This window comes from Pteropus medius, unplaced genomic scaffold, assembly GCF_902729225.1.
Source record: "Pteropus medius unplaced genomic scaffold, Ma_sr-lr_union100, whole genome shotgun sequence".
Lineage (NCBI taxonomy): Eukaryota > Metazoa > Chordata > Mammalia > Chiroptera > Pteropodidae > Pteropus > Pteropus medius.
Window position 1 is genome coordinate 13,954,007 of NW_024349804.1, and position 12,708 is coordinate 13,966,714.

General features: G+C 46.1%; 1 protein-coding gene across 16 annotated transcripts in view; it reads right to left on the minus strand.

The window, feature by feature from the left end:
- Positions 1 to 12,620, minus strand: part of GRK4 (G protein-coupled receptor kinase 4) — a 47,727-nt gene extending 35,107 nt beyond the window's left edge. For 2 of the 16 annotated variants that reach the window (XM_039838257.1, XM_039838255.1), the window contains exons 1-4: positions 7,406 to 8,188; positions 6,579 to 6,691; positions 4,936 to 5,013; positions 485 to 588 (exon numbers count right to left, since the gene is read on the minus strand). In XM_039838257.1, coding sequence (XP_039694191.1) covers positions 485 to 588; positions 4,936 to 5,013; positions 6,579 to 6,691; positions 7,406 to 7,634 — 524 coding nt within the window. In that variant the 5' untranslated portion in view covers positions 7,635 to 8,188. The other 14 variants (XM_039838254.1, XM_039838247.1, XM_039838249.1 and 11 more) reach the window with 13 other exon arrangements.
- Between the last annotated feature and the right edge of the window lie 88 nt (positions 12,621 to 12,708).

Sequence of the window (12,708 nt, forward strand, 5' to 3'; positions counted from 1 at the left end):
CAAACATCTGCTGAACGCGTGAATAAGTGACACCCAAATGTCTTGCATAAATATACGAAGGACTCCACGTTTTAGGCCAGATCACCTCAGAAACAGTCCTTTCTTCCTGTATACTTAAGGAAGGTGAATTTAGCCAACATGTTCTGACTTAGAATTTTCCTATCCCTATTGCAAAGGTCTGAAGAAAAGGTATTTTCAGTGAGTGCCTAGATCTAAAAAAAGCATTTTATGCAAATCTCTTCATCTTGGACACAAGCATTTTGGAAGGCTGAGCAGAGAGGGCCGGGAGCCAGCAAAACGATGCTGGTGCACTGACTCTCCGCATGTGACCGCCCTGTAAAGGTGTCCCTATGAAGGTGTAATTCTTCATTTGCCTCTTCCTAGTGAAAGTGACCGCTTTGATTTGGAAAGCGCCCTGACAGGAAGGGTCTCCCAGTCCGGGCTGAGCCCAGCAGGCCAGCGGGGCGGGCGGACCCTCACTCACCTGGTGCAGCCCGCGAAGACCTCCTTGGCAGGGTCCTCGCTCAGTTGCAGTGCACACTCAATCACGACGTGTGGGGGCATCGCTGGTAAAGGGGCCACCGAGTTCTTAACACAGCACAAACCGAATACACGACAATTAGTGATTTTGTGATTTACCTGCTGTGAACAGAACCTAACGCTCATTGTAAAAAAAATGAAAATAAAGTGCATGACTTAAGTCAAAGCGCCACCGTCACTCTGCCCCCGTCTCATTCCCAGGGTTTGGTGTGTTGTCTACCTTCCCCTGTGCACATTAAACAGAGTGATAAGCAGGGTCTCCAAGAGATACTGGACCCCCAATTTCACAGCAGCACTATTCCTAACAGCCAAAGGTGGGAGCCACCCAGCATCCATTGTCAATGAAGGGATATAAAAAAAACGTGGTCTATCCATTCAATAGAATATTCAACCTTCAAAAGGAAGGGAATTCTGACACATGCTACAACATGGATGAACCTGGAGGACGACATGCTATTAAGCCCAGACGCAGAAACAATTCCTGTATGGTTCCACTCATATAATGTCCCTAGAGCAGTTAAATCCACAGACAGGAAGAACCACGGTGCTGGGGTGGGGGATGGGACTGGGGAGCTGTTTCATGAGGACAGAGTTTCAGTTTTGCAAGATGGAGATGCTGGCGGTGGCATGACCATGCGAACATACTTGATGCCAGTGAGCTGTATACCTAAAAATGGTTACAGCAACAAACATTTTTTACCACAATTAAAAATGCAAATACACGCATATATGAAGCCTCAGAAATAACACAGACTTATCCTCACGTAAACAGGATAAAAACTGTGTACAGATGCTCTCAACTGATGATGCAGTGACGTCCTACTCTAAGTCGAAAATGCGTTCGATATGCCTCACGTACTGTACGCACATCGCAGCCTGGCCTCACAGACCGTAAACGCGTCGGAACACTCACGCGAGCCCACAGTGGGGCCACCATCTTGAGTTTCACCTCAGGAGTGACTGACTTCCTCTTTTTCTTTTCACCAGAAGCAGGAGACACAGATGGGTGTTTTGGAGACATGATGTGGAAATACGAAATACAATATTCAAAAAATGCTGGCGACACAGTACAGTGTAGGGGACTGGTGGTTCCCCCTCGTGGACGCATGGCACCACGAGAGAGTATCACATTGCACACTGCCAGCCCTGGAAAAGGTCACGATGCAAAGTACGGTTTCTAGTCAACGCTTACCGCTCCCGTACCATTGTGAAGTCAAAACACCACAAATAGAACCACTGACGTCGGGGGCCGTCTGTGTAGTCTCGCAAGGATGAGCTGACACTACAGAGCTACTGTACTTTCTTGACCGACTGCCGGGTTTCCCGGGGTGCAGGATGACCTGCCCCATCAGACATTCTCGGTTCCAGTCCCCCCACCGCCGCCAACACCTCGTCCGACTGTTTCCATGGGAAACATTCCTAGAAGCACACCTGCCGGCTCAGGGGAAACGTGCGTTCCAAATGTTGATGTTGACTACAGAACTGCCCTGCAAAGAGGCCCGCCACTTTCCAGGCTCACTGGCATGTCCTATGTGCCAGCTTCTCATTCTCTTAACTCTCACCCAGAGGACTCTGGGCGAAGAAAACACATACCAGAACGACTGTCCAGCTTTATCAAATAACACACCCCGATCGCACTCAACTGTGCATTTGTCGTTAGAAATGAGAAATGCATCCTAGACTGGTTTCTGACTGGTATGGACGAGTTGCCACAGGAAAACTTTGCGTTTTCTATAAATTGGAGCGGATATTTTATCAGAGAAGTTAAACTATTAGTAGAAATATACAATGAGAAAACCTGCATTTCCTCACAACCAATAATATTGTTATAATTGATCATGATTAATAGCTGTCTCTTAAATTACCTAACACGAGGGAGGCCTTTTCATATGCATCTCACATCGTTAAGTCTCAGAACCCCCCAGCTGGGGGAGGCCTGGGACGCTACCGACTCTCTGTGACTCTCTGCGACAGCAGAGACTGAACCATGCTCGGGGCCTCTAAGGCCAGTTTCCTGTGACAAGGCAAGGCCAGAGAAGGGTAAGATGGGTCCATTCATTTTATCATTTCAGAAAAGAGGTCTGTTCATTCATTTACGCAATGAATATACATTGTTCCAGGCAGAGGAGACAACGGAAAATGGCAAAATTTTCAAAGACAAAGCCATTAAAACTAAAACCCGTATCAAAAGCATGTATTTTTAAGAAATGGCTTTCAGTATTTTCCATAGCCTTATTTCCTCTCCTGAGGTCTCAATTTTATGAAGCTAAGTAGCAGATTAATTCCATGAAGACAAAAACGTGACATCTGCAAAGACACAGTTTTACTTCTCAATCTTTTAATTTTCGTGCCTAATTGCCCTGGCTTGTATTTCCAGTATAGTGCCAAATAGAAGTGATGAGCGCAAACACCCTTGTCTTGTTTCTGATGTTAAAGGGAAAGCATCTGGCCTTTAAGTATGGTGTCAGCTGTGTTTTCTGTATGTCCTTTTATACTGAGAAGTTCCATTCCATTACTAATTTGTTTAGTGCCTTTATTATGAACGAGTCTTTGGGTTTTGTCATATACTTTTTTTTTTTGGCTCTCATAAGATAATCATGCGGTGGGTTTTCTTTTTGCCTTTATTAATATGATGTATTCTATGAATTGAGTATCAGATGTTGAACTAACTTTGCGGTCCTGAGATAAATCACACTTGGTTTTGGTCATGACTTTTTTAAATTGTAAATCATATTTGGCTGAATTTTAGTATTTGAGAATCCTGAGAAAAGAAAACTAAGAAAAACTAAGAGGCCACGGACTGATACCGGTCAGTGGCCCGGAGGTCGGGGTCCCCTGCTTTAAGGTATTCTGAATTGTTGAAATTTGAGTAAAGGAGTCCCTTCTCAATATGCAAAAATAAAGAGATTTTTATTGTTGTTGGTTTTTTGTTTGTTTTACTTTTTTTGTTTTTATAGTAATTGGTCATTGTAATTTATGACATAATTGAATGTATAACTTATTCTGAATGTTTTCCAGCATTATTTGCTCCAAATAGCAATATTAAACTTGTTTTGTTTTTGTTGTTTTTTAAAGGAAAGACAAGAAAAAAAAACGACAACAACGATCTGACCTATCGTGATTTTTTAAGTAAAGCACAAGAGTCGTTTCCCCAGGTGATGGTAAGACAAGACACAAAAGCATTCACACGACACTCATGTGACACCACCTTCAGGCAGCCCATAAACATCACTCACTGTTACCCAGCCAGGGACAGCAGTCTGCCCCTCCCTTCTCCTTCTGCGTTTGCTATAACATACACCATGATTCCTCTCTAATTATGTCTTCCATCTTGACCAACTCCCCTGCTACGTATTTCTTTGAGAAGAGTAAAGAAAAAAGGACTTGATTTAAAAAAATGAAAGAACTAAATAAATGAACCTTCTCTTCTCCCAATTAGTGTCTGGGGGTACCTACGAATAATTCAGGTGCTGTAACAGCTGTGTTTGAAAAGATTGATCTCTGAGCCACGATACTGAGGCTGGAGGCTGTGGCTGACAAAACCTATTCGGGTCTGAATCACATCTGCTGCCCCCTGGCTGTGGGTACCACTTTGTGCCCGCTAGAGAGCCCACTGGCCTTTCCCTGTGGCGCTCCATCTTTTGCACCACCGAGTCTCTCCTACTTGATGGTGCTAGCATCTTCAGTTAGCTAGGCTCAAAATCTGAATATTTTGGCCTCATTCTCACAGTATTCTCCAACTCCAATCTCCTCATATTTAATTCCTGGCTCCAGCACTTCCTAGCTGTGTAACCTTTGGCAAGTCACGTAATCACTCTGATTTTCAGTCTTATCATATGAAAATGGACGTAACGATGTACCCACTTCACAGGTTTGCTGTGCACAGTAAATAACTGATTAGACACACTGAATGTTCGCTATCACTGGGGTACCGCTCTCCTCCGACCCTGAAACACAGGGACCTGCCCAGCGCTGGGACTGCTAACGGCTGACAAAAGAGAAGTCACACAAACGGACGCAGGTTACAGCTCTAATTTCAGGGACATACTCAACTGCAAGAACCTAGTGAATCAAAAGCATAAAAACTAAGACCTGTTAAAGCTTTTAGGAGAAAAATGTTATTTTCAGTCCAAGAGAGGCAAATAAAATTCTCTAATCTTATATTCTGTTTGAGGAAACATGGAAACTTTTAAATTGTTTGAGTCGATTTTCTAAGAAACTTAATTGTTAATTCCCTCACTGCATCAAAAGAAAATACAGAAAAGGAACATTTATAAGAAATGAAAGATTTTAACAGACTTGTTATACCTTATTCAATTAAGTGAAAATGGTTACGCACTCTAATTACGTAAGTAAGTTATTTACAAACTTTTGTATCTAAAGAAGAAAAAGCACCTCGTTACTGAAGAATGTGTCTAAGACTAACAGTCCACAATCTCTTCGGTCTTCATCAGCGGCCACTTCATATTCTGCCTGATTGGAGAAATGACAGAAAAAAAAAGTTAATTAAGCTTCTTCACTGACTTCGTGTCTCAAAATCTGACTTAAGGAACTGACTAGATACCCTAAGAAGCAGCTCCGTTGATCAAGTGTCTGCAGCTTTTCTCTGGGAAACTAACAGCCATGAGGGGGAAAAGGCCAGTTTTTTTAAGGCAAGAGAGCAACACATTCCATAATGCTCTGCCATTAAATGTGGCCAAATAAAATGGAATCTAATGCACAGCTTGGGCTATTCTAGGCAACGGCGTTTTAGACAGACCGAGAGGTGCACGAAAACGTGAGCACAGCGCTCCCAGGAAGGCCAGGTTGGCAGAACCCCAGTAGAAGTCACTCACACACAGGTGTCAGGTGAGAGACCCTTCAGAGCGGACAATACCACACAGGCCAGAACACAGAGCATCAAAAGCAGAACCTGATCAATATCTAAACATCTATGAAGAGTAAGCAAAGAAGAAACGTAAAAGGAAAATACGAGAAAAAGAAAAACCAGAGGATCACAAAAGCCTACGTATGAGAATTTTAAGAGGCCACTCACTAATGTCAACAGATACAGAGACTCAAGCATGAGGAGGCCTCCAGGAAGCCACCGGGTTTTGCAAGCAGGGGCCTTGAAGACGGTGATGCAAAAAGCCAGATGGGGCTGAGGAGAGAAGGGAGGAAACGAAGAGCAAAGGAAGCTGACCTACTGAGCACGTTAGGAACGCTCAAAGACAATCATTCTGCATCTTGCACAGGCCCGGCACAGGGCCTCGGCCAGCAGCCAACCACCGGTCACTCGGCGTTCAAGGGCACTGTGCTCACCACACCTAGTAACCAGCAAACTGTTTACTTAAGTCCTAAGTCATCTGGATACGATATGGCACCCACTTAATGAAAGAAAACATAGTGATTCTGCTGTGTGTGTGGTTTTTTTTTTTTTAATAAGAGCTTATTTGAGAAAAACTGACATATGCCAGGGAGCAAGATCTCAAATGCTCCCCCTGCCATGGTCTTTGGGTGTGCCACCTCAGCAGGCAACCATCTCAGGTCATTCAAACACACATCTGGCTGTTGCTGCTGTGATGGTATTTGTCTACGTGATTAAAGTCTACATCAGCTGACTTTTATCCTAGATAATTTGGGTGGGCCCGATTCAATCCATCAAAAGGCCTTAAAAGTGGAACTGAGGCTTCCTCGAAGAAATTTCTGCCTAAGAACAGCAGCTTTACCCCATTTCTGGAGAGTTCCATCCTGTCCTTCCTGATGGTCTACCCCAATAAGCATATGTCTTAACTAGCTCTTAAACCTCATGAGTTAAAGCAGGAAGTTGCAAAGTCATTCAGTAAATACACGTGCGTCTCCAGCACCTGAGATGTAATTCTATATGTGCTACCACGTCACACGGCAGGATTTCCGGACTAAGATGGTAACTCGACAGCAGGACGACTACTTTAGCCACGTTAATGCCAAGGTCTAATTAACTTAAATCTCATCTTAGTTTTTCAATTTTCAAAAGCACAAGACTAGATGGTTCAGCATTGGAATAAATCCTCACTCACCACAGCATCCAGGAATTCAATGCACCTCTTTAGATCATGTTTTGTATCACAGAACTGCCTGAAGAGAAGTCTTCCTATTGGCTGCTTGTCACAAAGACTGTTATAATCCTTTTCTGGGGAAAGAAAGGGGATAAGAAACAAATAAATACCATCGTTACAATTCAGAAAGTGCTCTTCTGAACCTTACTGTTTTCACCTGATAAAACAAAAGTCAAAAATTGTATCTGCGTATTATTTTTTAAACTAGTGTTTTGTTCACCAATTTAGACTAGGTTATCATGAATACGTACAATACCTTAGTAGAGCCAAAAGTAGCTGCAAAGATTGATACAATCTTTCTGGAGGGTAATTTGGCAACACTGAAATTTTGAATACATATACCCTTTGAACTGGAAATCACATCTTTTAAAAAATACAATCGTGATTGCCCTGTAGAGGGGCTGCTGCGTCTAACTTCTTTGCTCACATCAGCCCTCACAGCGAACTCCCATTCTTCACAGCTACACAGTATCCTATTACACTGATGCATGCTTTTATCTGACTAATCCTTTCCTGAAGTTATCATAAAAAAATCTCGTCCATGTGCACAGAGAACTGTCTGGAAAAAGACTGAGAAACAGTTAACGGTGTTCATTTCTACAGCTACATACTTTATAACTCAGATTAGAACACCGATGGGGTTTATTTCCCAGGAAGAATCATGAATATACAAGGAGAATCTATTATATAATTTCTAAAAAACAAAAAGAAACTCAAGAAAGAATAACATCTAACAAATGGTGCAATGTCAGACATACCTCCAGACACAGCAGGCGCTGTTTACTCACCAATGGTCTGTCTAAGCTCGCTGCACAGGTTAACAGAAGGCAGCTTCAGCATCTCCCTCCATTTTTTACTACGACCACTTTTTTTGCCAAATCCTCCTAAATTTGGGGGGGAAAAGGCATTTTTTAAAATAGTCACAAATATCCAATTATAACAACTACTCCCACTAATGTGCTCTGTTTGAGTGCTTTGGGTACCTATGATGCGCTTATAATACAAACTTATAATCATTTGTCTTTATCTGAAAAGCAGCTTGATGAAGTATAAAACTCTCAAGTAATGCAATCACTGGCTTCGTCACTTAGAAACTATGTAACCTTGACCTGTAAGTAGCTCTGCAGAGCCTAAGTTTCCAAATTTGTAAACCGGACCGAATATGACATATTACACAGGGCCGCTTATAAATATCTGTTGGACAAATATTTATCAAGCACCTACTATGCACCAAATACTTTCAAAATTCAGGAAATACAATGATAAAAAAAAACAAAACAAAGTCCCTCCACTCCATTCTAGTGGAGAGAGAACAAATCGGTTTAAGATAACTGGTAAGAAAAAAAAATTGCCAATCGCGTAGTGATAAACAGTATGAGATAAAATCAAGCCAGCCCAAGGTGGAGGGTGCTGGTGGGGCTAAGGTGGGCTGGGAGAGGCCGCGGGGGAGGCTCAAGCTGGGCATAGATCTGGAGGGCAAAAGGGAGCCAGGCTGGGGAGAGCCGGCAGAAGAGCGCCCCCTAGCGAGACAGGCTCAGTGGAAAAGCTCTTAGACAGCATTTTAGAAAGATCGCTTTAAAAAAGCACCTTTTAAAAATTGTTCACTCGGAGAAATTAAAACCTTTAACTTAAAGCATTCTGAGGAGCTGAAATTTGACGGCAGAACTATTGGGAAGAACAGATAAATCTGAAACAGGAAAGTCATATTTCACCGGGAAACGTCGAGCTCTGTCTTAAACACAGTGAGTCTGGAAACTGAGGGCAAGCCCCCCGGAAGATGGACAGACTGTTACGGCTGGAAGAGAAGGCTCAGTTACAGACACGGGTCTGAGAGTAAGGCTGCCTGGCGGGCGCAATCGAAGATGCAAGCTTTCCTTCCTTTTGCTCCCCCACGTGCCTCCCGCCCCCCGATATCGACCAAGATCACGAGCTCTAGATATACGTCCCACTACCCAGAAGTCCCAGACCACCTCATGTCCATCGTTCAAATCAGACTCTTCCTCCCCGTCAAAGCCAGTCCTCTTTCCATACTACGAATCCTGCTAACACACCACCATCTACCAGGCAAAAAAGAGGGGGAAACTGGGGCATTACCTATCCTGTCCCCTAAGGGCCTCATTCATTCATTCAGAAGGCATTTGCCGCCGGAGTCCTGTGTGCTGGGCACTGTCCAGGCACTGGGCACACTGTGGAGAGTCAAGGTGGCCAGTCCTGCCTTCGGAGATGCTCCTGCCCCCTCCCCTTCCCTTGCCTGCTCTACTAGCAGTCCTCTCTCACCTAGGGCAGTCACTCTCCTTGACCTCCCGTCTAATGGCCCTCCTACCTCCCGTCTTCCCTTCCGGACCCTCCGCCATACAGCCTCCCAGGGTCATTGTCCTAAAATACAAACACAAGCTCACTTCTCCACTGTCACAGCCTTTGAAGGTCCCCCAGAGCCCAAAGATGAAGTGAGAACAAAGTGCAGCCCTGCCTAACATCATCCCGCGGATGCACCGCTCAAGCCTCACCATTCACTTAAAGCCCAAAAGAAGAGCAGGGCCCAGGAACCACAAGTGCCCGGACCGTGGCTCTGCCTCATTAATCTAAGTGAATCTCTACTCAGCTCAAGCAGAACCACCTCCATGAAGCCTGCCCTGCCTTTTCTAAGGCGCTGCAGGCACTGCTTCCTCTTCATGCCCTTAGCATCTTGAAAACATCTTCATTAAAGCTCGATGAGGGCAGATTCCAGGTGCACAGTCTTGTCCCTGGTGCATCTCCGGCATGCAAAGGAAGGACTGAGGGGATAAGCGAGTGGACCTCAGGTGCCCAGCGCACCACAGCAGCACGCTGGACAGACACATTAAGGGAATGTTTGCTAGCTTTGAGTGGGCCTGAAAAAACTGGAGATGCCGGCCACAAGGCATGGGTCAGAGGCAGACGTGAAACTGTCAAGGGCTAAGAGGAGGAGGAGGAGTAAGAGCTAAGACTTACTGAGTATTTATATTTACTATGTGCCAGGCAGCTTTCTAGGAGCTTCACATGTACTGACTCATTTAATCATCCCCCTATGATGTAAATACTATCACTCGTCCCTTTCCTCAGAGCAGGGACCAAAGCACACAGTGAACACGTTTACTGTCACACAATTAGTGTGAGCAGCACCAAGATGCAACCTCACTTCTGCCTGACTCCAGGAACCCAGCTTACAGGTCACCAGTTTTAAGAAGCAACGAGGTATAATCAAAGCATTTTTTTAAGTGAAGAAACATTTAAAATAAATACTTGACATAAACACACTTAGAAATTAAGGTATGCTGTGAAATGAAAATAAGTCAGATACTTTTCTAGAAGCTTCACAAGTCTACTCTTACTAAATCCTCCCATCAACCCTATGAGATATACTGTTCCTATATTCTTGTCGTAATCCTAATTTTACAGATGAGAAAACCAAGGCACAGGTATGGGAAATAATTTGCCCGAAGCATTATAGCAGGTAAACTGAAAAGCTGGGAGCTGAACCCCAGTAATCACACTGGACAAATGCGGCCACGGGGCACTGTGGGGGTTTGTACACAGAGGTATGTACCCATATGTATATTTCACCTTTTCTTTGTTGAATTTAACAAAATAACAAATCACCCCTTAATCTCCAATTATATGTGAAGTGCCAATTATATGGCTAGTACTAAACAGGATAAGAAATTAAGATAAGAGCCATGTCCTGCCCGTACACAGGTTACAATTTAGCCTGATTAGCTGTGTTAAGAACCCCAAGTTGTAAATTCCCAGAGGACAGAGTATCTCCCGGCTGGAAGAAAATTACAAAGAAGAAAATGAAGGTAAATGTTGGGCCCTGAAGGGCAGAAAGAACTGTACAGAAAAAAAGCAAGCGCACGCTGCATAGGCTGGAATTTTAAGCATACAAGAATGTGACCAAATGAACACAAAAGTGTTCATTCACACAACAAAAATGCATTAAGTAGCTCTTGAGTGTGCAATGCACAAGTTAAGTGCAATGAAGGAAACAAAAATGTTAGCTACTATACATACCTCTGGGAATCAAGAGATGTAGAAGCTACTTCTAGAAACTCCTTGAAACCAAAAGTCCTGGTGAGGAAGCCTCAGCAAGAGAGAGCATTAATGATAGCAGGTATATTAACTATGCTTCAGGTGCCAAGCGAACTGCTAAATAACACTATAACCTGAAGTCAGAATAGAATTACTATATATAAACCCAAAGTCTGATTAAACGTACATGTCGTGTATTCCTCTGTTTATTCTGTCAATTTTTGGAAGAAAGAAAATGGAGTTAAAGTCTCCTCAGAAGTATGTGAAACAATCTAAACTTATGATTTAAAGCAACGGTCATAAATTATTTTAAAAATGCAGCACACACCAAAACGAATCCTAATTTTTTTTTAAAAAAAGCAGTGGTTTTTGTTTTATTAACAATGTGATTATTTCATACTTCCTTAGAGTGTGCCTGGCATACTGACACACATACTTTTTCAATGCAGCATCATCCGCCAACATTTCTGAGACGAGGAAAGACTAACAAATCTTCAGTTTGAGACCAAAAAGAGACTGATTTCATTTGAAATAAACCTAGAAAATGACTGGACGCACTAGTAATATTAAACCAACATTGCAATTTCCACAGTAGTGGGCGTAACTACTGTGCTACATCCACTCATTTCAAGTTAATTTTCTAATACACAAAGCAGAGAAACGACACGAGGAGTTAGCCATGAACAGACATGTGTCCAAGAAGACACTTTCTGGGAAATACTCCGGTGCCCGCATCAATAAACGCTGCTTCCTGCTTATACCCCCCGTGTCCCATCTCTCCGTTGGAGAATCCGGCAACAGCACCCCTAAATCCCCTACCTGGGGTGTGGGTGGAGGTGGGTGGCGCACGGCTCCTTGGAGAATCCCGTACCCTGTTTCTGGCCCTCGGCCTCCAAAGGCTGGGAAACTAATATTCTAATGTAGATCTTGCCTCCTGGAAGGCGCTTAGCACGCAAATGGGAGGTGGGGGTAGCTAAAACAGGAAACAAACCCCAAAGATCTGAAACAGCCTAGTTCTCTCACAGAACGTTAACCACGATTCCAAGCACAAGACGAACTGATGCTTCTCCGCAGCGTCCGTGTCACCCAGAGCACCGCTCTGCCGACGCCGGCGCCCGGGACGAACCGCGCGCGAAGCGGTGGGGATTGTGCAAAAGCGCCCCTCCCGGGGCGTGGGAAACGCGCGGGCCGGCGTTCGCCCTGTTCCCGGCCCCATCGCCGGCCCCGGGAGAGCGGGCGAGGCGCCCAAGCACTCGGGGCGCGGCTCGGTCGCCAGCTTTCCGACGTCCTGGGAAGCAAGGGAGGGGGCAGGCGGTCGGAGACAGAGGACTCTGCTCCAGGGGTCCCCGAGCTGAGGGGCGGGCCAGCTGCCGCTCTCACGCGGACGGAAGGTGCCCAGCGCACCACAGCAGCACGCTGGACAGAGTCGCCTAGTCTGTCACCACGTCGTGCGACAACGCACTCTCCGCACCGCGGAGCGCTGCTGAAACGACACTAAAAACACTAACGGAAGGGGCCCGCCAGGCCGGTTGCAGGGGTCTCGGTCCTTGAAAGACCGCAGGCGCGCCCCGCTCCGCCGGCGCTCGCGGAGTCCCGCCTCCTCCCCGCGGGACAGGTCCCCGCCGCCAGGTGCCGGGGCCACACGGCGGGCCGCGGGTGCGGGGAGGGCAGGGCTCGGAAACGGGTCGGGACTGGCCAGAGCGGGGCGCGGGCCACTTGCCGGGGGCCGAGGGGTGCGGGCGGGGCGCCCGGGGGCTGCGCGACGGGGCCCGCACCCACCTTGGCGCGCTTTCAGCAGCAGCGAGTTGGCCAGGAGGTTTTCCAGCTCCATGGGCCGCCGCCGCCGCCGCCGCCGCGGCCGGGCTCTGCGGGCTCGCGGGGGCAGGGCAGGGGCCTCCGCGCATCGCTCGCCGGACGTCCCGTGCCCGTCGGGCCCCCCACGGGGCCCGGGAGAGCCGCCCCGCCGCTGCCACTGGCGCCACCACCTCCCGGCCCGCCTGCGACGCCGCCGCCGCCGCCGCCGCGGACGCTGCTGGCGCTGGCG